This window comes from Phyllobates terribilis, unplaced genomic scaffold (genome assembly GCF_046119375.1).
Source record: "Phyllobates terribilis strain yellow unplaced genomic scaffold, ASM4611937v1 Scaffold_7__3_contigs__length_470593459, whole genome shotgun sequence".
In the NCBI taxonomy this organism is placed as follows: Eukaryota; Metazoa; Chordata; class Amphibia; order Anura; family Dendrobatidae; genus Phyllobates; species Phyllobates terribilis.
Window position 1 is genome coordinate 264,488,325 of NW_027362767.1, and position 26,968 is coordinate 264,515,292.

Sequence of the window (26,968 nt, forward strand, 5' to 3'; positions counted from 1 at the left end):
TCCAGGGAGCATAGCATTATTTCGTTATAATGCTTCAATGCAGAGTCGGGACAAGAGAGGGAGGAGATTGGGGCCAATGATGATTGCAACTTTTTCCTAAATTTCTGGGTGTTAATGGCGCATAAATTTCTATAAGTGTGGAAAGTGGGGGGGTCTTGAGTAGAGTCACAGTTCTTGACAGAGAATGAAAGAAGATTATGGTCAGACAGTGGAAGGGGAGAGTTAGTAAAGTCATGTACTGAGTAAAGCCGGGAGAAGATCAGGTCCAATGTGTTCCCGTCCTCTAATGTAGGAGAATTAGCAAGCAGTGAAAGGCCGAAGGAGGAGGTTAGTGATAAAAGGTGAGCGGCAGATGGGGAAAGAGGATCGCCAATTGGGATGTTAAAATCTCCCATGATTATCGTGGGGATGTCGCAGGATTGAAAATTTGGAAGCCAGGCAGCAAAGTGATCCAGGAACTGACGGGAGGAACCTGGAGGGCGATAGACAACTGCCACTCGCAGGGCGAAGGGCGGGTAGAGTCTGACTGTGTGGGCCTCAAAAGAAGGGAAGATAAGGGAGGGTACTGGGGGGATAACCTGAAAAGTACATTTTGTTGAAAGAAGCAGACCAACACCTCCACCTGATCTGTTGTCAGGTCTCGGAGTATGAGAGAAGTGTAGGCCACCATAGGAGAGAGCTGCAGCGGCAGTGGTGTCCGACTGCTGGATCCAGGTTTCAGTGAGAGCCAGAAGGTTGAGGGGAATTAGAGAGGAAAAAGTCATGGATGTAAGAGAGTTTATTACATGCTGAGCGCGCATTCCAAAGGGCACAGTTGAATGAGACAGAAGATATGCAGGGAATATTAATGAGATTAGCAGGGTTTCTGAATGTAATAGGGAAAGAGTTAGTGTTATTACTGGAGGGTCCTGGATTAGGAGAAATATCACCTGCGACTAAGAGAAGGAAGATGCAAGCGTGAGCAGATGGTTGAGTGATTTGTGACAGCGTTTCCTGTGTTGTATGGTGGGAATGAATGGATCTGTGTGGTATAACATTGTGAAGAGAGCATGACAGCTGTACATAGGAAAAGAGAGGAGTGAGGGGTTAATATGGATGAAGTGTGCCAAATTTGTGGGAGAACGGTGAATGTGGATGATTGTAGCAGCCAGAATATAAATGGCACAGATACACATGGTGAATACTGTTTGCCAAAAAGATGACCTGGAAGCAAGTTTGTTTAATTGTCTAGTACATTGTTACATAGAACTTTTATGCCTAATGAAACTGGTGTATTTACTTTCAAAATCCAAGTCAGTTTGGCTGAAAAATCCTGATTCTAAGAGGAGTCCAGCTATAGTGAGAGCTCATGAGTCCTCGTGTACTCAGTCTCCGTTCACCTAGCCTGATTTACAGCTGCAGCTTGTACTGAGAAGTGTGACATTACAGCAAAGAGGAGGGACACTGAAGAACTGTCAATCAGGCTAGGTGGGTGGAGAGTGAGTTAAATTTTCACAAAGGATTATAGTCATTTTGAAATGAATTTTCAAAGTAAATACACCAGATTCAATAGGTCTAGCAAACCTATTTAAAAATGCATACAGTTTGTATTGTGAATTCTGGTGACCGATCCACTTTACTTTCATGTATAACTATTCAAGTTATAATTGTGAATTTTTATTGCAAATTAGACCATTTTTTCTGCAACAGCTTTACTGATGGTCTTGAAATCTCTTTTTATCTTTTCTGTTATGTTAATGGAAAAATAAACAGAGTGTACAACAAATGTGTAATACGAGAGACTTTCCCAAAATTTTACCAATATAGAATTGTTTTTCAAATAGTTCAGATATTTTTATTAATCATTTTAAATACATTTTTGAGATTTTATATATTTTGTTTTATTTCAAGTCCTATACAAGTGAAATATAATTATTTATATTATAAATATAATTATGTGAAATACATACGTGGTTATATTTTTTCTGATCATGGCTACAGTTAATTAGTATTAAGAATATTTTCAATAAGACAAAATATTTATTAGAAGTTGCATATTTTCCAATTCTCAAAAATTTACTTTTTTTGGTGCTCGCCACATGGCTATTATACTATATGTAAGCAAATATTAGAAAAAGATTTGGAGATGTCTGCTACCCATATTGTAGTTACAAAAGGACATAGGACACAGATCAGAAGGTGAACGTTGGACATTTTTCTATTTCTTTTGCAAAAATTAACTCATTTAAAAATTGATGGCAACAAAACATCTGAAAAAAAGTTGAGACAAGGTTAGGAAAAGTAAGTTGAACTAATGAAAACAGCTGGGGGTCAAAAAAGCATGTATGGGTATGTGCAGACCTATCTCCCAGCCTGCGGCCCTGACGCTGTGGAGGAGCCTCGCGCAGATATGCAAATGAGCTCCGCCTTTTTTTTCTTTCTTTTTTTTACCTACAGACTTTCCCCATAGAGATTAGGTCTATGGGGAAAGTCCGCATGCAGACCCGCAGGAGGAATTTACATGCTGCGGTCTAGAAAGACGCGCCGCATGTCACTTTCCGCAGGTGCACAGAGACGCATAGTGGGCATGGGATTTGTACAAATCCCATCCACTATGCTGTAACATCTGGCCTCTGCGGATTTGACGCTGCTTCAAACCCGCAGCGGCTCCGGATCATCTGCACACACCCTTAGAGAGGCAGAGTCTCTCTCAGAAGCAAAGATCGTCTAAGGTTCACCGATCTGTGAACAACTGTGTCTAATAATTGTGGAACAATTCAGAAAAATGTTCCACAATGTAAAATTTAAAAGACTGAATATTCCGCCATCAAGATCCAGTCATGCAATTGTCTGTATGGGCTCAGGAATACTTCCAGAAATCATCGTCAATTGACAAACGTAAGTGAAAGTTACTTCACAAAGGTGAAGCCATAACTCAACACAATCCAGATACGCTGTCGTCTTCTCTGGGCCAAAGCTTATTGATAATGAGAAAACTTCTATGGTCAGATAAAAAATAAACCTTTTAAGGGTTTATACAGGACTATTTTTTTTAATATGGGCCAAAAAAATAACCAGTGCCTGTTGTGCCCGGCACTAATCTTTGCCCGCGCAGACCACTCCAGACCACTCATGCCAATGATTCAGATTCTTCCACTGATGTCACGTCCACAGAACACCAACTTCTCTTCCGCTCTGCTCTGTTGACGGGACATGACTGCTAACTTCATGCTGATTAACAGCCGGCTCCCCGCTGCCTAACTGCAGGAAGCCAGCTGTCAGTCAACATGACATGGCAGTCACGCCTTGTCGTCAGAGCAGCCTGGAAGAGGAAAAGCTGCCCTATTAATGTTGAGCAGGTGAATCACTGGCAGGAGCAGTCAGACACTTCTCTGTGCCGGTGACGCGCCCCCTGGGCCGTGGGATAACCGGTGCCGGGCCGGTAGATGCCGGGGGATGTCACAGTGGCGGTGACCCGGTCCATGACCCAGGGCGGTCAATAAAAAGGGGTTATTGATAGGGGATTTATAGTGATTGTATAAAGTTCATGACGCCACCTGTGGTATGCGGCCAAGGGAGCCGCCGCTGCGGAGCAGGTCCTCTGGAGCTGATGTTACTGCAGCAGGGATGGTGTGGCTCTCCAGAAGTAGAGCTGAAATGCAGTACCTCTGTGGCAACCGAACCCTCAGGGGCGCCACACCGATGTAATAAGAAGCAGTGAATTCCCTGAAGAGCTCTTACAGGATTGCACTGGTGAGGAAAGACTGCCATATGCTGGCCTGGCGAAATCAAGCAGAAGATTAGCAGGGGGAGTGACTTTGGGTCCTGAACCCGATCACGTGATCCACAGGAAGGACTTCCTTTATATAAAAGTCCTGTGTGCCAAACCGCAGGCATATTTGGTGCCAAGCAAGAGAGCGGAGCAGGCGTGCTAGAGACGCTGTGACAGGCCTCAGCAGGAAGTCTACGCCACCCAGGTGCTAGTCACCGCCTGGCAAGATCCGGATCCCCCGCAGGAAAACTCCAAGTTCTGCCTACGCTGGTCAGAACCAGGATCCGCGCCATGCTCTGGTCAAGCCTTCAAGCCCCGGCGTCGCCTGTCAAGAGCCGAGGCCTACTCCTCTCCGCCAAGAGCCTAAGAGACAAGCTGAGAAGAGCCGTGAGAAGACTGCGACAGGAGAGGAACAGCGTGAGTGAACAAGGCCGTCACTTCCAGCTATCACCTACTGTACCAGGGTTAGCTGGGACAAGGATTTCAGGTTGGGAGGGGGCCAGTTGGTGGGTGGAAGGCTCAACGGGCTTTGATAGACTATGCCAGAGAGAGACTTGCGGCGTAGCGGGAAAACCCGGTGATCCCCGCTAGTGCCAGATCAGGAGAAAGAATTTACGTGGTGATTTTCACTACTGGGCACACCACCTTTGTGTAAAGAACATTATCATTAATTAGTGAAACGCTTTCTTTGCTATTCCAAGCTTACTGTTATTAGTTCTACTGTTAATTTGCCTTGTTACTAACACTAATTGTTTAAAGTCATTGCTGTATATAAATTGGGTTATATCAATCCCTGACTGTTTCTGCCTCGTGATCTCTGTGCGTTGCATCCCAGCACAGGTATTACAAAGGCACCAGCTAGAATAGGCAGGTAGTTAGCAACTACCTGCCTATTAGTTTTTAGGCCCATAGTAAAAAAATAGTATTGGACAACCCCTTTAACACTTCTATATATGAAAGCTTCTTACTCTGCTGCATTTTTTCCACATCTGACTAAAACTTTTGCACAGTACTATATGTGTACATGTAACTTTACCTTCTACATTTTTTGCACGTTGAGCTATCTTTTCACACTGATATGCTCACTGAAGTGGTTGCCATGTTTAGGAACCCATACACTTTCTTAAGTAGTTAATAGAAAGGCTGGTCCTTTGATCAGGATCCTTATCACTAAGCCATAGTGAAGAGCAGTTCCTAGGAAAGTCTCTCTCTGGAGGTCCTGTCCTGTTCTGCATAACACAGACAAAGCATTGATTTGAAAGGGCATCATGTAATGCTTTGTTTCTCCTGTGGTGGCGCTGCAGGGAAATTTAATACCTGCTGCCAGGTTTCCTTACAGATTGCAGGTGATCACTGTGAACACTTTATTACCTGCTCCTTATCAAATGACTCTTCTAGCAAGTAGGGATTGTGCAAAGTAAAGAACCCCTTTAATAATTACATGTAAATTAAACAAAACAGCCTTAGAAGTAAATTAAAAACATATTATAAATTATAAATATGTAAAAAAAATACATAACATATTTCTTACCACATTTTATTAATTTTTGCTCTTGACTTACAGAATAATAACCTTGATGCTTTTTTGATCTCCTGGTTCCTCATGCTATAAAGCACTGGGTTAATTAATGGTGTAAATGCTGTATATAGGAGGGATTTCAGTTTATTTTCATATGGCGTATTTCCCCCAACTGGAAACATGTATATCGCTATTAATGGCCCATAATACGTACACACGGCAGCGAGATGAGAACTACATGTAGAAAATGCTTTCCTCCGCCCCTCATTGGATGTTATTTTGATGATGGCAACAAAAATGCAGATATAGGATATTATAACGAGGATAAAAGGTGAGAAGGCCAGGAGGATGGAGAGGATAAAGTCTTCAAAAACCACTTTGGAAGTATCAGAGGAGGCCATTTCTAAGATGGGGGCAAAATCACAGAAAAAATGGTCAATTTCATCTGTGTTGCAAAATTCAAGTTGTCCTATCAGCACCATCTCACTCGGAATCAGGAAGATCCCAATGGCCCATGGCCAGAAAGAGAGATGGAAGCAAAGTTTTTGGTTCATAAGGGTGGTATACCGGAGGGGGTGACATATCGCTAAATATCGGTCAAAGGCCATGGCTGTCAGTATCAGTGACTGCGTGTAGGTGGCGATACAATGGAAGTAGTACTGGATGAAGCAATTGGTTTTTGATATGGTTGTCCCCTTGAACCACGTTACCTGTAACAGTTTTGGTGTGATATTTGAGGTGAGGAGAAGGTCGGCCAGAGCCAAGTTTCGGAGAAAGATGTACATAGGGACATGAAGGTGGTGGCAGGTTGACACTAATGTGATGATGAAGCAATTTTCCGCCACTATTAGGACATAGACCACAAAGAAAAGGCAGAACAGAAAGACTTTGATGTGGTGGAAATCGTGGAATCCCAGCAGGATGAACTCATGAAAGGCGGTTTGATTGGTTCCACACATCGTTGAGGAGTATTCGTCTAAATAAAAATTAATAGAAGTGAATTATTTTTCATTTTATGATTTACATATATGAAATCTAGTGAAGGGTGTACACATGGGAAGAGCTTTTTTTCTTTCAATGCAAAAGTTTCTAATCCTAAAAAAATCCTCGAGACTTGATTAAAACTACTTCCACTAACCATGAGGAAGCTCCAAAGTCCGGCTCCTCTAAGCTCTCACTACCAGTCCTATAAGAAGATTGTGACTGTCCAAGAGCTAGGACCTCCACTGATCACTTGAGCAAAGGGTTTTTTAACTCTAAAGTCTAGAAACTTTTAAACTAGTGCCCTACAGGATTAGTCATAAATGTTTTATTTCCTTGGGCTCCACCACTGAGGTACCCCATGATCCCTGGGACCCTTTTCCAGAGAATTATAAATAGAGCGGTGGTGACACTTGAGCCATGCTGTTTCTTACACTGCCCATGGGACATATCTATGTTATCTATGTATATCTCATATACATGGGAACAAAAAGTCACCTCTCCTGTTCTTCCAGTGAAAAATAAAACCTCGGCTGATGTGAAATATCTTGACTTTGCAAAGGCATTTGATACTGTACCACACAAAAGACTTGTACAGAAGCATCACAAGAGGGTACTAGGAGACACTATATACACATGAGTAGAAAACTGGTTAAGGGACTGGAAACAAAGAGTCATAAATGGTAGTTTCTCTAAATGAGCTAAAGTCAAATCTTTTTATTATATTTAGCAATGACCTTTGTGAAAGGAAATGATAGTAAAGTGTTAGTATTTGCTGATGACACAAAACTTTGTAAGATAAAAGCTGAACTTGACTTTATAATAATTCAGAATATGTGGATAAGATGTCTACATGGGCAAAAACGTGCCAGATGAAGATGAATGTAGATATATATAGAGCAATGCTGTTAAGGGGACGGTTGCACCAACTTTATTAAAATGATATGCAACCACGAAGACTGCGGCCGAACACCCAGCGGGTAAGAGTATGAGACAACCAACTTAAAGTGTAAATCCCTCCAGTGTTACAACACACCTGGACGGGAAAAGGGATTCACACTATCTCCGTTAACTGCACGAGAGATGTGCAACAAATAATCGTAGCCGTAGCCCTGTTAACTGCACAGAGGCTACGCAGCAGGCGCTAGGAAGTGTGTGAGACTCACACTGGCATGTATGTGCTCCAGCCGGTGTGGGAGTGGACTGCGGAGTAGCTCTCCACGTGGCTAACAGGCGGTGCCAGGGATACGGAGTCTGTAGTCTGCTCAAGGTGTATAGCAACCTCCTTGCCGGAGCCAGACTGCCAAACGGGAACTACCTGCCTCCCCCTGCTAAGTCTGCCTAAGCCCCGCTAAACCTGCCTAAGCGCCGCTAAACCTGCCTAAGTGACCTGTGCTAATCAGCCAAGTGAACTCTGGCATTGGCAGGTCACGGAGAGAACAGCTATGGAGCACGTGGAGCCCAAACAGCCAAGCGTCCACACAAGGACACAACCTAAACTCAATGATCAGAGCGCACCGCCATGCTTGTGGGCAGGCTATTTAAAGACTAAGCCCTGCCCACCGTCGCATTATTGGTCGCACTACTGATGACGTCACCCGCGACCAATCAGGCGGTGCCAGGTCACCGGATCAGCTGATTCTAAACCACCAATCACGGTCCGCCATGTCACAGGCATGCTCAGTGCAGTGCATCCTGGACTTAGGCTCTAGCAGCCCTCTTCCCCTCCGCAACCTATGCTTAACACTACTAGGAACAAAGACCTGAGAGACAGCCTGTACATCTTGTGCACTGGCTAGGGGTTGGGACCGACGGCATCTGCCCTGGCTGGACCAGAATGGGAGACTACAGAATCCACTGATGACTCTAACCCAATTTCAGGTCCAGCAACCGCCCAACGCCTAACAAATGCACTGCAGCTGAAGTAATTCAGGTGGAATTACACTAGGAACAGCAGAACAGTAGGACTGTGGGATTATGGTCACAAGTAAGCTGAGCAGCAGTACTCAATGTCAAGCAGCAGCTACAAAGGCAAACAAGATTTTAGAGTGTATAAATAGAGAGAGAAAATCTTATGATCGAAATGTATTATTACTAGTGATGAGCGAGTATGTTCTTCGGCGAGTATGCTCAGGCCGAGCACCGAGTAGTTACAGCTGCTCGGTGATATGTTTGAATCACTCCCATGTGCATGATTTGCGACTGTTTGACATCTTTATTACATGGGAGGGATGTGTAAGAAATAGACATTCCTCACATGTAATAAAGCTGTCAAACAGTCGCAAATCCTGCACACGGGAGCGATTCAAACACATCACCGAGCAGCTGTAACTACTCGGTGCTCGGCCCGAGCATACTCGCCGAAAGGATTAACAGAACATACTCGCTCAACACCAATTATTACCCCACTAAAAATGTATTATTACCCCTCTATAAATCTCTTGTAAGGCCATATCTAGAATATGGGATACAGTTTTGGGCACCACGTTTTTAAAATGATATTGGGAAGTTAGTCAGTTCAAAGGCAGGCAGACAGCTTCATACATTTCTATGTCATGCTTGAGGACGGGCCAGTCAGAACACGAACACGGACTTCTGGAAGAGTCCTTATATCTATAAATACATGTGTGGTCAATACAAAGCATGGGCACATGACTTATTCCTTCCAAGGATCTTTCAAAGGACCAGGAGACATTAATTACATGTGTATGAAAGGCAATTCCAGTAACTAAACAGGAAAAGGTTCTTTACGGTTAGAGCAGTTGACTGGGGAAGGCCCAACTACAATAGTTAGTAATGGCAGACACTATAACAACATTTATATGGGCAGGATGCTTTTCTCACCACAATTAGCATTGTGGGTTATAAATAATCTAGTGATAGAGAATGTAGAAGTGGTGGAGAAAGCGTGAACTTGATGGACTGGAATCTTTTGAACCCATGTAACTATATGTAATTCACTAGTAGGATGTGACGCGCCCCCTGGGCCTGTGTTGCTGCTGCTGTGCAGGGGGAATACCCGGAGCCGGATCGCTGGGGGTTGTAGTTCTCCGTGGCGGTGACCCGGTCCGTGCCCAGGGTGGTCAAACCAGTGGCAGTCTAAATGTTGTAATAAGTGTCCGACTACGCCACCCGTGGATTGCGGTCAGTGGGGACCGCCGCTGCGCTGCCGACCGCTGAGGCTGATGTTGGTTGCGCAGCCGAGTATGGGATAACTCCCCACGGGAGGAGTATTGCCTCAGGGCAGCTAATGTGAGAGATGATGGGAGTGATGGTGTGAGCGTCCCAGTGCTAATGGTGCAGGAGCGGCAAGGAATCACAGAGACGTGTGGTGCAGTTCAGGGTCTTTACTGATGGTACAAGGCAGACCCTCCCGGGAGTACTGGCTAGTATAAGGGGCCTGGTCAGTCTGCGAGCAAGCAGGAGTTCCCCTGGCCAGGTGGAGTTGTAGGCCTCCCCGTTTATCTGCACTCTTCCTGGCTACCTTGCTGTCAGCGGTTACAAGTAGCCCACGTCCCTGAGTATACCGTGTGGTGCTCACCCGTATGGCTGGTGACTTGGGGCCTTCTGTTAGCCTCTGCTCCTGGATGGCGGCGCTGGTCCCTTCTTTGTGACTGAGCCTCCGGGCTTCTATGGCCAGAGGACCTGGAATCCCCTGCCGGCTGGTTTCTGCTGCTGGGTTTATATCAGTCCCCACAGCCTCGGACTCCTGTGTCCGGTTTTAGTGTCTTCGTCCAGGGTGAGCTCTGCTCAGCTCCAGCCCCTGGCCTTCAGCTACTGCTCCTCCAGAGCTCCTGATCTCACTTTCCCTCTCCAGACTCTGACTCTGTCTGCAGCTTCACTCACTAATCCCGCCCCAGACCCAGTTTATAAGGGCAGATTCCTCCCCTCCCAGGTCTGGGTGGGCCGTGTTGCATGTTTAGGGATCCTGACCAGAGAAACCTCCCACTTGCTCTCAGACATAATATCTCTATTACTGTGGCAACCAGACCCCTGGGGTGTCACAGATGCAACATTGCTGAGCTGAAACCCATGCAGAATTTTCGTCAATTTGTCTGGATTCTAAAACCCTGGTCAGGATCTTTTGAGCTTTCACCTAGGCCCCATATTTTTGTTATTTGTTTATACTGACTTTTTATCTTAGGCGTAATTTAGACGTCCTTTTTTTCTGTAAGCACCATTTTTCATCAGTGTGTTGAATCCAGTTTTCATCTGTGTAGTATCTCGTGTAGAAAAAAAATGTCCACTTTTCTACCCATTAGATGGTAAAAACTGAACAACAATTGCATGAGCCTTGGTTGGCATTTTTTTTACCCTTTCACTTCAATAGCTGTAATTGATCTGCAAATTGGATCACTGGTTGTTTTTTTTTAATTTATTTTATGTCAGACCTTTGGTCCACAGTGTTTCAATTTCTCGTGTTTTTTTTTTCTTTTTCTTTTTTCAATAACTCAAGCTAACCAATTAAAAAAATATATATATATTTTTTTATGGCAAACATATTTTGAACTGCTGGTTTTCGATATCCATCTGACCCTCCCACTATTTTGACTTCAACATCCAGGAATTCTATTTGCTTCAAGCCCTTTTTGCTTGTAAATCTCATATTTGCGTCATTGTGATTTAAGAAGTTAACAAATTCAGTATATTCCTGTGGTTTATCATTAGTGATGAGCGAGCATGCTCCCCACTGCTCGATACTTGATCGAGCATCGGTGTGCTCGGGTACGCTCATTACTCAATTGATTATCGCGGGTGCTCGATCGCCTTGCTCGAATCCCCGCTGTCACAGGTGTATCAAGTGTGACAGACAGTCGCTCTGGATCCAGCTGTAGAAGGTCACTGTGCTTGGCATTGCAGACGCCTTCTTGATCCTCTCACCTCTGTAGTGTGGTGATATCCTTCTTCCTTCAGGACCCAGGAGCGACCACCACCTTCTGCTGCTAATTGACACAATCTTGCTTGGTAGTTAAAACCCTCAATGTCTCCAGAGAGTCACCGGTGATAGTTCTATGTTCATCTGTCTGTGCCTGGAGTACTAGTAGTCGGCTAGTTTCTTCTTGGACTTCCCTTGGAGAACAGTTGGCGTTATCTCTCTGGTGTTTTCTCAAGCTAAGTGTATCCCCTTTGTTTGTAAACCTTGTTGTCTTTAGTTACAGAGGGGCCTGACTAGTGTCCACTCCATCCCCTCCCTACCTGCTTGGCGATAGGTGCGGCACCTATATAGGGACGATAGGGTAGTCAGGGTGATATTAGATCTGCCTAGGGGTCTCCACTCCCCCTTTCCCTAGTTATTGGGCTCCCTTGAGCACTTGTTCCTTCCCTCACCTTGCGTGACACCCGCCCCGCATGTTTTGTGAATGTCAGACAGCCAATAAACATGCGGGAATTGCCTGTCATACGCAATAATTCTGTAGCCATGTTGGTGTGTCACCCTGGCCTGGATGCCACAAAATGTAATAAAGCTGTGTCTGAGAGCAAGGGGGAGGTTCTCTAGTCAGGGGAACATTAGCATGCAGTACCTCCTGTCTCAGGCCAGTAGGGGGAGCAGGCTGCCCCTATAAAAGCTGGTACTGGGGGCAGGGTTAGAGAGAACTGGACGACCTGTCTCAGGATTCAGGTCCCAGAGCAGAGAGGGACAGTTGTATTGCACCTAAGAGGAAGTGTGGCAGGAGGAGAGCCACAAGCCAGAGACAAGAGGCGAAGTGAGCCTGTCTTGGCAGATAACGGACTTAATTTACCAGACTTTGGTGTCTGAGGCTGGGAGGATTCCACACCCCCCAGCAGATAACCAGTCCCCAGGGGACTGTATATTCCTTGGCCTAAGAAGCCTGGAGGCCCTGCCACAACAGAAGGGACCAGTAAAGCCGTACAAGGCTGGGAGCAGAAAGGAACCCACGTCGCAGGTCATACAGGCGAGAATACACGGAGAGCTCGGAAACGTGGGCTGTTACCCTATAAGGAGGAGATAGCCAGAAGGAGCGCAGAAAGCACGGTAGGCCTACACCCTCACCCTGACCAGGGCCAATTTCCCCGTTGCTCTCAGACATCCAGGTCCCCTCCTAGCCGGGACTGTTTGTGGGTCAATTTACCTGTTCTAGTAAAGACCCTGGACTGCAACCTGTTGTCTGTGTGCTCCTTGCTCCTCCAGCACTATCAGCACTGGGACTCTCACTACCATCACTCCCACCATCCACTACACTGCCCTGGGGCCGCACTCTTCCCGTGGGGAGTCACACCATCCCAGCTGCATACATCATCAGCCCCAGCGGTATGCCTTGCAGCGGCGGTTCCTAATGACCGCAAATCCACGGGTGGCGTAGTCGGACATTGTTAACAGCACGTAGCAGACTACCACTGGCCTGACCACCCTGAGCCACGGACCGGGCAGCCACTACTACCCCCATCGTTCCCCTATTGCCCGGATCCGAGTGCCCCACGGCCCAGGGGGCGAGTCATTGGCTACTGGCATTACTGTGATTGGCCGGCCGCATCGCGTCATCGGATCTTATATAAGACCCGGTGATGCGATGCTCGGCACATTGTCCTCAGGAAGCAGTTCAGGGAGAGTTGATGTAGGAGGCAGAGCTTAGATTAGAGCAGGCATACAGGCAGTGTTTAATTTCTATTGCAGTACTTGTATACCGCTGCTGCACCATTAAAACAAAAGTCCTTTTCGAGGCTACATACAGTCCTTTCTCTAGTAAAAACGCTGTTACCTGCATTTGTAAGAAGGAAGACTTGCCTAGGGACAGGTGCGGAGCTCCGGCGCCAGAACTGCCAGGGTCCTGCCCAGTGTTGCCAGGGGACCGGATTAAGAGTGCACGGGGGACTTCCTGGACAGTGCTGGAGGACAGAGGAGAGGGACGGAAGAGAGGAAGTCAGGTGTCTGGGCTAGCACGAAAGAGACAGTTGGTTGTGGAGAGCCGACCGGCAGTTGGGGAGAAATGGTCTGACCTGTCGACAACGAGAGAGAGACGTGCTGCCCTGTCCTTGGTGAAATAGAGACGTGCTGACCTGTCTGCGGTGACGGATGAACGGGTGACACAGTTTGCCGCAAAACAAGGGTCGTGCGGTCTGTACCGGGCCTACAGAAAGTGAACGTTCAGTTACCTGCATCACCACAGTTTTCCAGACATCTGAAGGTGACCTACGGGTGAGGACGAACCCGGGATTAGTGATCCTAACGCAGTTTGTTGTACGCCGGAGGAGCTTGCTACGGCTCATAAAGGAGTCGTGACCGCTGTCGTGTAGTCAAAGGACTGGGGGCCCAGTGGGTGAGACCCGAGACTGCCCACTGCCGCCAGAAGACGGACACTCTGGAGTGAGTGTCTGAAGACGGACGTAGTTATCGCTAAAGGACAGATAAGTGCAAGCCTCCAGTAATCTACCTTCTCTTATTCAGCCTGAACTTTTGGGACTGCGCCGTATTGTTCATCCTTTCCGTGTTATAGTTAAACCACAATCGTTTATTGTCCGATTTTAGTTTTATTGTTGTGTTACTTAAATTTACACTCCCTGTGTGGAGAAACCAAATCTTGAATTAAACCTCTGCTATACTCTCTGCGTGCTGTGTGCGGCATCCGAGCCTTTTAACATTCGGCGTAGTCGGCAGGATGTCATCCCCAGACGCAGTTGCAGGCATGGCAGACCAGGCCAGCGCGAGAGCCCCTACAGCTAGCCTACCCCTGGGCGCCATGTTGAATAATCTCCCAAAGTTTACCGGAGACAACATGATGCTGTGGGATTGGGTAGAACGGGTTAAGAGCATGTTACGCATGCACCCAATGACCCCCGATATGCAAGCAGAGATAGCTTTGTTGGCTTTAGAAGGAGAAGCTCGACAGTCAGTAATGTTTCATTCCCCCACTGACCGAAATATGGTGAAAAAGGTGGTACGGATCCTAGAAGAAATGCATGGGGACCCTACTAATGTGGCAGAGTTAAGGATGCGACTGTTCCAACAGGTACAAAGGGAGGGGGAGACTGTGACCCAATATGTCAATGCCCTACAGAGCGTGTACACTTACATCACTAGGAAAACAAACCTAGAAGACGTGGGAGTGGGGCCACCGGACCTAGTACTTAGGGACCAGTTCGTAGCCAGCCTCAGAGATGGGCAGCTGAGACAGGCCTTGCGAGAGCGCTTGCGCACCAACCCGCGTATGACATTTCTGGAGGCAGGGGCAGAGGCCCGCGTGAGGGAACAGGAGATGGGGGTAGTGACCCTGGCAGGGATGGTCCAGGGCAATGCAGTGCCCCCGTCGCCCATGGCCGAACCAGAATGGGCCCGAGAGATGCGGCAGGAGATCCAAGAAATGCGAGAAGAGTGGTACAATATTCGAGTGGCTCAATCAGTGGGAGCCGGAAAAGTTGACCCGAGACCCCCGGGCGAAGTAAAGGACGAGCCCAGACCCCGGGTTGAAACAGAGCCCAATCGGGTGCCCCGATGACCCCCTGCAGACAGGGGACCAACGTGTTGGAATTGTGGGGCATGGGGCATTACGCCAGAAGCTGTGCCAGTCGAGGAAGGCCTCTGTCCCGGCAGCCATTAAACTGACGGGTTCCGGGTGTGAGGGACGCAACCCGGAGTGGAGGAAGGCAGTGAGTCCCGAAGACTTAATATCCATGAGCCCGACAGTGTGGGCCGAGCTTGGCGGACGGGCGGTTCACTGCTTGATCGACACGGGATCTCAAGTGACCACCATGGGAGAAACTTATTTCCGTCAGCGGTACCCAGAGATGGCACGAAATGAAGGGGGTCCCTTGATAAAGCTCACAGCCGCTAACCAACTGCCCATTCGGGTCACAGGAGTAGTGTGGTTACGCATCCGGGTGTGCGGACAAGATGTGGAAAGAAAAGGAGTCGTCCTGACAGGCGGAGATGCCGGCCCAGGACCACCAGTGACCCTCGGTATGAACGTGCTGAAGGAAATCGGGCAGATCCTGATTAGGGAACCACGAGAGCTCACGCTAGGGCGGTCGAACTCTAGAGCCCCTCAAAGAAAGGCCCTCCAGCAGCTGATCAGGGTTGCCCAGGCGCAAGAGACCTCGAGTGGGGGAAAAGTTCTGGGAAAGGTGATAATACCCGCCACCAACACCCTCACCTTACCACCCGGACAGACAGTCCTCACTTTGCCCGTCCGAGCCTTCACCCCACTAGAAGGGGTAGAGATTCAGATCGAGTCAACCACCGTGGACAATGTGCCTTCAGGTCTATTGGTAGCGCGGACCTTGGCTACCATCCATAAGGGAAACGTGGTGGTGCGATGCGTGAACCTGAATCCGAGTGAGCTCATTCTTCCCGCCAGGACCGAAATGGCCCAGATCCTGAGGATGCCAGAACAGCTGGAACCGCCAAATGCGTTACAATTGTCAGCCGTAAAGGGGGATCCCTGGATCCTGGTGATCACCATACAATCGGGGTCTCCTCGACCTCAGACTAAGGACGATCGAAGGATCCTAGAACAGATGCGTGCTGATTTGACAGGGCTCACGACGGAACAGGTGTACCAGGTCGAAGAGATGCTGGGACGGTACCAGGACGTCTTTGCCCGACATGAGGACGAGTTTGGATGTACCGAGGCCATCACCCATGAGATCCCTGCGGGAAATGCTGCTCCGGTATGGGAACTGTATAGACAGATACCCCTGCAAATGTACCAGGAGGTGAAGGAAATGCTGGCCCATATGATACAGAATGGGGTGATTCGGGAAAGCCAGAGCCCGTGGGCGGCTCCAATCGTCATGGTCAGGAAGAAGGATGGAACCCTACTATTCTGTGTGGACTACAGAAGGCTAAATGCTTGCACCGTAAGAGACTCGTACCCTTTACCCAGTATCGAGGAGTCTCTATCTGCCCTAGGCAAGGCAAAATACTACTCCTCCCTGGATCTGGCCAGCGAATACTGGCAAGTGCCAGTGGCTGAACACGACCGTGCCAAGACAGCATTCGTGTTGCCCATAGGACTCTTCGAGTTTAATCGGATGCCTTTTGGCCTAACCAACGGTCCCGGGACCTTTCAACGCTTCATGGAGAGATGTTTAGGCGATCTGAACTTTGAGGCCACACTGATCTACCTCGATGACATCATCGTCTATGCGTCAACCTTCCAGGAACATCTACGACGACTGGAGCAAGTCTTGAGTTGCCTTCGAAATCACAGCCTGAAGGTGAAGCCACAAAAATGTCATATATTCCGCATGCAGGTTGAGTACCTCGGGCACACGGTGTCCGGTGAAGGAGTCAGACCCACTCGGGACAAAGTGGCCGCCGTGCAAGAGTGGCCCACCCCGAAGACTGTAAAGGACATGCGGGCCTTCCTAGGACTCGCAGGATATTACCGCAGATTCGTGAAAAATTTCACGCGCATCGCTAATCCGCTACTGGAGCTTCTTCAAGGGATACCTGCGGGCTCGAAAAATCGAACAGTGAAATGAGGAGGAGGCCTTCAGGGCCTTGAAGATGGCCCTGACGGAAGGATGGCCCTGACGGAAGCTCCCATACTGGCCTACGCAGACTTTTCTCAGTCCTTCGTTCTTCACACCGATGGAAGTCTCCTTGGTCTAGGGGCCGTGCTGTCGCAGGAGCAGGAGGGGAGAGAGCGGGTGATAGCATATGCGAGTCGCTCCCTCCGAGACTCTGAGAAGAACCCAGACAATTACAGCTCCTTTAAACTGGAATTGTTGGCCCTTGTGTGGGCAATGACAGAAAAGTTCGCGGAGTACTTGTCCGGGTCTGAAGTGTTGGTGAAGACAGACAACAACCCGTTGGCTCATCTGGAGAACGTGAAGTTGAGAGCCCTGGAACAACGATAGGTGGCTTGCATGGCTTGGTACCGGTATAAGATCACCTACCGGCCTAGGGCTGAAAACACGCATGCTGATGCCCTCTCCAGGGTGACCCATGAGCACCCCGACTGTGACCGAGACGAAGAACTGGAGGCCGAAGAGGTGCCCAGCTTCCGGAGGGTTGGCAGCCCGTTGTCCGCTACGCAGGGACAGATCGGGGAAGTGAAAGAAGGACACATGTTGGGGCGACCCAGGGACGAGTGGGTACGGATGCAGCAAATGGATGGAGAGATTGCGCAGTTGCGACAGTGGGTGGCTTTGAAACAAGTCCCTAACCGCAAAGAAAGGGGGACCCTGACACCAGAGGGGCTGAAGATGCTGCGGCAGTGGGAGAGACTGAGCCTGCAGGACGGCTTGTTGTACAGACGGGTCCAGTTGGTACAGGAGTTCGGCCCCACTTGGCAAGTAGTGGTTCCAGAGAGTGTGATTGGGACACTGGCCAAGGAAGCACACGAGCGGGGAGCACACTTTGGACCCGAAAAGACCTTCCAGTGGCTGCAGAGACTGGTGTACCACCCCCAGCTAAGAGTTGCAGTGGAGAACGTCTGCCAGAAGTGCCGGAGTTGTGAGTTGGTGAAAACCCCAGAGCAGCGGGCCCCTGTCCAGACCATTGTGACGGCTGCGCCCTTAGAGGTGTTGATGATCGACTACCTGACCATCGGGCCGGCGCATCTCGGGTATGGACATTGCCTGGTCATGACCGACCACTTCACGAAATTCGCGGTGGTAACTCCGACCAGGGATCAGACAGCTGAATCTGCTGCCCAGGCAATCTGTCGGGACTTCATCAGGGTCTATGGCTGTCCAAAGAGAATTCACTCCGATCAAGGAGCTTGTTTCCAAGGACGGGTGATGGAGGAGCTGCACCGGCTATACAAGATCGAGAAGTCTAGCACCACCCCTTACCATCCGCAAGGGAATGGGTCCTGTGAACGCTTCAACAGAACTTTGATCCAGATGCTTCGAACCTTGGAAGAAGATCGGAAGGTACGCTGGCCGAAGTTTGTGGCTGAGCTGGTGTGTGCCTATAATAACCGGGTACATAGTGCCACAGGGTTCACCCTCTACACCCTGCTGTTCGGACAAAAGGGTAGGGAGATCACCGAGCTCGAACTAGATCCCATGGAGGACTGGCCCCGGACGGGCCCATCTACCTGGGTCCGGGAGCATCGGCACCGGTTGCAGACTCTTCGGAGGTTGGTGCAGCAGAAGTTTAAGGAACATAGGCACCATGAAACGCCACCTCTTCGGGGGACAGCCTTTAAGTCGGGAGAACGGGTATTGGTACGGGACAAGAGACCCCGGGGCAAGCTGAGTAGACGGTGGGAGTCGACCCCATATCGAGTGAAACGGAGAGTTAGTCCTGAAGGACCGGTGTATGAGGTTCAGCCTGAGGGGGAAGAAGTGGCTACAACTAGAATCGTTCATCGAAGCATGTTACGGCCCTGTTTGTCTAGCAATGAGGAAAAGAAGGAAGAACTCAGCACAAGGACGAGAGATCCCACACCCAGTGCGCCCGTCTACGATTATGAGGAGGAAGAGACGATAGTGGCTGCAATCCCCAGTCTCACATCACCCACAGCTTCCCACACGAGAGAGGAGGGCCCACCGCTCCGTCAGGCTGGGCCGGGCGAAGTTGGGAACCCCATCGACTCTCAAGTACCCTGCGCTCTAACTGCGTTACGCCGGTCCGAACGATCCACGGCTGGTGTGCCGCCTATCCGCTACAATCAGGATCAGTTCATCTGGCAACGTATCATCCAAGAGGTCAGAGAGTGTGAGCGCCTGGTGAAAAAACTCTTGCCCATGGAATGGCGAGCTCAAAGGGAGCGGGAGTGTAAGAAGGAAGACTTGCCTAGGGACAGGTGCGGAGCTCTGGCGCCGGAACTGCCAGGGTCCTGCCCAGTGTTGCCAGGGGACCGGATTAAGAGTGCACGGGGGACTTCCTGGACAGTGCTGGAGGACAGAGGAGAGGGACGGAAGAGAGGAAGTCAGGTGTCTGGGCTAGCACGAAAGAGACAGTTGGTTGTGGAGAGCCGACCGGCAGTTGGGGAGAAATGGTCTGACCTGTCGACAACGAGAGAGAGACGTGCTGCCCTGTCCTTGGTGAAATAGAGACGTGCTGACCTGTCTGCGGTGACGGATGAACGGGTGACACAGTTTGCCGCAAAACAAGGGTCGTGCGGTCTGTACCGGGCCTACAGAAAGTGAACGTTCAGTTACCTGCATCACCACAGTTTTCCAGACATCTGAAGGTGACCTACGGGTGAGGACGAACCCGGGATTAGTGATCCTAACGCAGTTTGTTGTACGCCGGAGGAGCTTGCTACGGCTCATAAAGGAGTCGTGACCGCTGTCGTGTAGTCAAAGGACTGGGGGCCCAGTGGGTGAGACCCGAGACTGCCCACTGCCGCCAGAAGACGGACACTCTGGAGTGAGTGTCTGAAGACGGACGTAGTTATCGCTAAAGGACAGATAAGTGCAAGCCTCCAGTAATCTACCTTCTCTTATTCAGCCTGAACTTTTGGGACTGCGCCGTATTGTTCATCCTTTCCGTGTTATAGTTAAACCACAATCGTTTATTGTCCGATTTTAGTTTTATTGTTGTGTTACTTAAATTTACACTCCCTGTGTGGAGAAACCAAATCTTGAATTAAACCTCTGCTATACTCTCTGCGTGCTGTGTGCGGCATCCGAGCCTTTTAACATTTTCAGTGTAGTGCTGGTGGAGGAGGGATAGTTTTGCATTAAAGGCATATAGGCAGGCTTTATTGCCTTAGGCTGCGTGCCTACAATTAATAATGCTAGCGTTCTGGACACAGCTACCCGGTGCCTGTGAATAGCAGGAACATTACTGCTATTCACAGACGCCGGAGACGGATTCGAGGAACGTGGACTACATCGGACCTGCGTGGCAACATTTTGGGTAATAAATTGGTTGTCTTTATTTCTGTCTTTTTATGTCTTTCAGGTATCCTTCTATGGACTACTTTAGATTTGTTGGATTACTTCGAACCTGCATGGAATTCTTTCTATTCTTTTTCAATAAATTGGTGAATGAGGGATAGTGTGGGGAAGTCTTTATTCAAATACTGTAAAGTATTTTTTCTGTGTGTGTGTTTTTTATTTTTTGATTACTGGGTTAGTAATATGGGTGTTTTATGGACACCACGCCATTACTAACCCCAGGGCTTAATGCCAGCTGTGATTTTTGAAAAATCACAACTGTCATCAAATCTAACTTCCAATACCCCGATTGCCACCGCGCCAGGGCAATTGGGAAGAGCTCGGCAAAGCACCAGAATTGGTGCATCTAACGTGATGTGCCAATTCTGGGGCGGCTGAGGGCTTGTCATTTTAGACTGGGAAGGGCCCAATAACCATGGACCTTCCCAGCTCGATAATCTAAGCCCACAGCTGTCTGCTTTACCATGGCTGATTATCAAAAATAGGGGAGGACCCCCCATCATTTTTTTAATTTGTTTATGAAGTTAATCCATGTACAGTAAACTACACATGCACAGCACTAATTATATATCTCACAGATATCTATCTAGCTATCTATCTACCCAATATCTATCTATCTATCTACCCCATATCTATCTATTAGTGTTGCGTGAACATGCTCGGATAAGGCATTATCCGAGCACGCTTGAGTTCTAACTGAGTATCTTCGGCATGCTCGCAAAATATGTTAGCAGCTGTCTAAAAGTGGTAAGACATGCAGCTGCGGCGACGCAAACATATTTTGTGAGCACGCCGAAGATGCTTGGATAGCGCCTTATCCGAGCACGTACGCGCAACACTACTATCTATTTATCTACCCCATATAACTACAGTGACATGTAAAAGTTTGTGCCCCCTTGGTCAAAATAACTGTTATTGTAAACAGTTAAGCAAATTGAAGATGAAATGATCTCTAAAAGGGCTAAAGTTAAAGTTGACACATTTCCTTTGCATTTTAGGCAAAGAAAAAATATATATTTTCATATTTTACATTTTAAAAATTGCAAAAAGAAAATGAGCCAATGCAAAAGTTTGTGCACTCTGCATGGTTAGTACCTAGTACCACCCCCTTTTGAAAGTATCACAGCTTGTAAATGCCTTTTTGTAGCCAGACAAGAGTCTTTGAATTCTTGTTGGAGGGATTTTCATCCATTCTTCCTTTGAAAATTCTTCCAGTTCTGTGAGATTCCTGGGTCGTCTTGCTTGCACTGCTATTTTGAAGTCTAGCCACAGATTTTCAATGATGTTCAGATCAGGGGACTGTGAGGGCCATTGTAAAACCTTCAGCTTCGCCTTTTGTGGTAGTCTGTTGTGGATTTTGACGTGTGTTTAGGATCATTATCCATTTGTAGAAGCCATCCTCTTTTCAGCTTCAGCTTTTTTACAGATGGTGTTATGTTTGCATCAAGAATTTGTTGAAATTTAATTAAATCCATTCTTCCCTCTACCCGTGAAATGTTCTCTGTGCCATTGGCTGCAACAGAACCCCAAAGCATGATTGATCCATGCACATGCTTAATGGTTGGTGAGACGTTCTTTTCCTGAAATTCTGTGGCCTTTTTTCTCCACACTTACCTTTAATCATTGTGGCAAAAAGAGTTATATTTTAACATCAACGGTCCACAGGACTTGCTTCCAAAATGCATTAGGCTTGTTTAGATGTTCTTTTGCATACTTCTGAAGCTGAATTTTGTAGTGAGGATGCAGGAGAGGATTTCAACTGATGACTCTTGCATGAAGGCCATATTTGTGCAGGTGTCTCTGAACATTAGAACAATGTACCACAACTCCAAAGTCTGATAAATCTTTCTGAAGGTCTTTTGCAGTCAACCGGGGGTTTTGATTTGCCTCTCTAGCAATCCTGCGAGCAGCTCTCACTGAAATTTTGCTTGGTCTTCTAGACCTTATCTTGACCTTCACTGTTCCTCATAAATGCCATTTCTTAATTACATTACTGAGGAAAGGGCAATTTGAAAACACTGTGTTATCTTCTTATAGCCTTCTCCTACTTTGTGGGCCTCCACCATTTTCATTTTCAGAGTGCTAGGCAGCTGCTTAGAAGAACCCATGGCTACTGATTTTTGTCACAAGATTACAGGAGGCTGGGTTTTTATAAAGCTGGGAAATTTGCATCACCTGGCTTTTCCTAAAGATTATAGTGAACAAGGCATAACCCTAACAGGCTAATTAAGGTTTGAAACCCTGGTCAAAGTTATCACACAAATCTCCAAGAGTGCCCAAACTTTGTCATTGGCCCATTTTCCTTTTTGTAATCTTTAAAATGTAAAAAATGATAATATATATATATTTACCCTAAAATACAAAGGAAATGTGTCATCTTTAATTTTAGGCCTTTTAGAGATCATTTCATCTTCAACTTGCTTAACTGTTCACAATAACAGTAATTTTGACCAGGTGTATCCATACTTTTACATGCCACTGTATCAATCTATCTACATCTTTGCACATCTATTAACATACCAATGAGAAACAAAAACGCATGACACAAAAACGCACACAAAAACGCAAGGAAAAATGCAAGTGAGCTGAGGTGCGGGATTCATGCGGAAATTCAGCTGCGTGAAAGCCTGAACAAACACTGATTGTGGGAACGTAACCTAAAAGTGGAGTAATACTCTGACAATATTGTTCCCAGCAGCGACCTGGGAGTCAGAGATGTGTCCAGGCATCTTCTTCATACTGTTCCCATTACATTTGAGCATTGTTTCCAACCATTTCAGCGATTTTCCTGCCCTCTTCCTCCCAGCCCTCCTGTTAAGGTCTTCCGGAAAAATGCTCAAGTTTCCCATTGACTTCCATTATACTCGGTACTCGAGTCGAGTCCGTTCGAGCATCTGACCTGCTTGCTTCAAGTACTGAGCACTCGAGCATTTTAGTGCTCACTCATCACTATTTACCATTCATACTATAAAAATCTTGTCTATAAATTATAAGAATAATTTAATATGTGATATAAATAGATTGGTCAAATTAAATATCTTTTCATTTTCAAAATACCCCAAAACTATATTTGCCAAAGTTGGGGCCACTGGCATACCTAATGCAGTACCAGCTGCCTGGGTAAACCAGTGGCCTGAAAATTAAAAGGAATGATGTCCCAAAGCAAAACTAGGATTTATACATGAATTCCAATAGTTTACTCTCAGTATCATTATCCTCCAATCGACGTCTTGCATCCTGTGGGGTGCGCGTGTACAGGCTCTCGACGTCCATCGTCGCCAGCAGGAATCCCTCTTGCCAATCAAGTGAGTTTTCTCAACTAATGGGTGTAACATCCAGTCCAAATAGCAGAATAGAGGCTCAGTAACTGAACCCCGTCCCACTATTATAGGACGACCAGTTGGATGATCTATACATTTATGGATTTTGGAAATAAAATGCCTGTATGCTTTTTTAGGATATTCCACTATTATTTTTTGGAAAAATTCTGTGACAATACCCCTCTCTCAACTCCTTGTCTTAATAATGATTGCAATTGTTCCCTATATGAGTGTGTGGAATCTGAACGTAAAGATGTATTGCTATTTTTATCACTTAATTGACGATTGGCTTCATCCATATAATATGCACGGGACATGACCACAATATTATCCCCCTTGTCTGCTGGCTTTATAACTATTTCACTGTTGGAGCCCCGCCAATTGAGAGGCTGTTGTTCCTCAGTCCTCAGATTGGACTCCCCACTCCCCAATGCGGAGCCAGCAGGCAAGAGGGGATTCACTGAGGAGGGGACTTCACCTGTAAATGGAATCATTTTGGAATGAGATGATACTATACTTGGGGTTTATAGTAAGGTATTTAAAGCTTTATAATCAGATTCTTGAAAATTCAGACGAATACTAAAACCCAAAACGTTAATCAGTTGTTCACCTGTCATTTGCATTTTTACATCTGTGTCTCCACCTGCTGAAAACAATCAATATAAATTCATTTTCCGTACTGCCTTATGAAGATCCACTACTAATTCATCATATTTAGCAGATAACACTGACAGATTAGCTTCAGATAGGTGTACATTAGGAATATTAATAACATTTGTCTCCGTAACATTTTTTGATACATCACATTTCATGGATCCACTTATCTTCTTGAAGACGCCTCTGGTATTTCTTATGTTTTTGTCGTCCCCTTAGGAGGAAGTGCAGCTCCTTCAGTCTGTCAATCCATTTTCCTGATTAACCATATGTTTATGAGTTGACATTTCATAATTAACTCTGTAATCTGAACCTGAGTCCATGGTCCAATAATCAGTATTTTTCCCTTGTTTTTTTCTATAGTTGTTCCTTAAACGTTTGGCATTTTTATTCCACTAAAATTTTTTGTCTTGATCAAAGTCCTGTTTATCAGGAAGAAATTTGTCTTTTTTTTCTTTCCTTAATCTCAAACTGAATTACAGTCATTTTCCTTTCCTATCGTTTGACAAAGTTACTATGTTGGCTATCAATTAGAAGCTTTTTCAACTCCATTTTTGCTTTGAGTAATTCCTCTGGAGTTACTGCATGTTCTTTTTCAGACCGGTAAATTCAGGGAGTGCTCCACAAGTAATCATTTCCATTCTGAAATAAATTAAACATCCTCATGAAATTGGGATATCTCTTTAAATATACTTTAACCCCGTGGGGAACGATCCCAGTCACTGTATGATTGCAATGAATGGTCCAAAATAAATGTTCCTCCTTTTCCGCAAAGATAAATGCTTTTTTATTCCAAAGTCCTGATACTCAATATGTGCAATTCATCTTTGATGTTACATTGTGCAAAAAATGTCCCCACATCTTCCTGACCTTTAATTAAAGCCTCAGATTCCAGAATTTCTCCCATGGGATTGGGAGCTTCAGCTTCTACATCCATTATGTGGTATGTGAAAAGCGGAGTGCTAAGGTTAAAAAAGTGTTAATTTAAATGGGCCATCTGGCTTTGGGGTACAAGACTGCAGATTTGTGAATCCTCACAGTGCACACACTGCGCACATGTATACATGTGGCCACGTGCCGGCTAGTAGTGACTGGCCTCGCTCAGTACACTTGTTTAAAGCGGAAAAGAAGGTACGTTTATTTTGGACTATTAATTCATTGCAATCATATAGTAATTGTGATCTTTCCACACGGAGTTTAAGGATATTTAAAGAGATAATCCAATTTCATGAGGATGTTGGATTCGCTTCAGAATAGAGACTGTTACATGTGGAGCACTCTGTAATTTTAACGGACTGAAAAAGAATACACAGTAACTTCAGAGGAATTACTCAAAGCAAAAATGGAGTTGAAAAAAATGTCTAAATGATAGTCAATATGGTAACTTGATCAAACGATAAGAGAGGAAAATGACTGTAATTCAGTCTAAGAACAAGGAAAGAAAAAATGATAAATTTCTTCCTGATAAACAGGACTTTGATCAAGACAAAATTAATCAGTGGACTAAAAATTCCAAACGTTTAAGGAACAACTATAGAAAAAAACAAGGGAAAAATGCTGATTATTTATTATATCATGATCAGATTATATCATGATCAGATTATATCATCATCAGATTCCAGAGTTAATGACGAAATGTCCTCTCATAAATATATTGGTAATCAGGAAATAGGAGGAAGTGCATCCCCTTTAGACAGTCGATCTGAGGGGGACAACAAAAACAAAAGAAATACCAGAGGCGGCTTCAAGCACAAACAGGTCTCTTGGAGAAGATAAGTGGATCCATGAACTGTGATGTATCAGAAAATGTTCTGGAGACTAATGTTACTAATATTTCTAATGTACAACTATCTGACGCCACTCGTCTGTCAGCGTTATTTAAAGGCTTACATTTTTGTGTTAGTAATAACATTAAATATGATGAATCTGAAGTGGATCTTTATAAGGCAGTACAGAAAATGACTTTTACATTATTTGTTTTCAGCTGGTGCAGATACGGAAATAAAATTACAAATGACAGGTGAACAACTTATTAATGTTTTGGGTTTTAGTATTCGTCCGAATTCTCAGGAATCTGATTATAAAACTTTAGATACCTTACTAGAAACCTCAAGTATAGCATCATCTGATTACAAAATGACTCCATTTACAGGTGAAGTCCCCTCATCAGTGAATCCCCCCCCCCTTGCCTACTGGCTCCACTTTGGATCTGTTCTGCAAACAGGTTCTAAGAGATACAAAATCTTTACTGTACCCCTGTAGGGAGTCCAATCTGAGGACCGAGGAACAACAGGCTCTCAATTGGCTGGGCTACAACAGTGACATAGTTATAAAACCAGCAGACAAGGGGGATAATTTTGGAGTCATGTCCCATGCATACGATGTGCCTGAAGCTAAATTGTCAATTAAATAACAAAAATACTTATATATATTTAAATTAAAATCCCACACACTCACATAGGGAATGATTGTGATCATTATTATTAAGTCAAGTTGAGAGAGGGGTATTGTCATGCAATTAAATAAAAAAAAAACTAATCGAAAAATATCCTAAAAAACCATACTGGTATTTTATTCCCAAAATCCATAAATGTTTAGACAATCCACCTGGACGTTCTATAATAGTGAGACAGAGTTCCGTTATTGAGCCTCTATCCCACTATTTGGACTGAGGAAACTTCCTTGTATATATAAGACACAAGAGATGTTTTACAAATGTTGGAGCAGTTTGATTGGCAATAAGGATTCCAGATTGTGATGATAGACATCGAGAGCCTGTACACCCGCATCCTACACAACGTAAAACGTCGATTGGAGGATAATAATACCAAGGTTAAACTATTAGAATTTATATGTCAATCCTTTTGTCTTGTGATATAATTCCTTTCAATTTGTCGGCCAATGGTATACCCGGGCAGCTGGTAC

At 46.1% G+C, this 26,968-nt stretch overlaps 2 protein-coding genes across 2 annotated transcripts in view; both read right to left on the reverse strand.

The window, feature by feature from the left end:
• Positions 1–24,320, reverse strand: part of LOC141154537 (histo-blood group ABO system transferase-like) — a 321,283-nt gene extending 296,963 nt beyond the window's left edge. Inside the window, exon 1 of the mRNA XM_073640603.1 lies at positions 24,195–24,320. Within this exon, the coding sequence (XP_073496704.1) occupies positions 24,195–24,201 (7 nt within the window). The 5' untranslated portion in view covers positions 24,202–24,320. The remainder of the gene's footprint in view (positions 1–24,194) is intronic.
• LOC141153359 (olfactory receptor 10A3-like) lies at positions 5,279–6,229 on the reverse strand. The gene has a single exon (XM_073638067.1). It carries the CDS (start codon positions 6,227–6,229, stop codon positions 5,279–5,281), a length of 951 nt encoding a protein of 316 aa, XP_073494168.1.
• Positions 24,321–26,968: the final 2,648 nt, after the last annotated feature.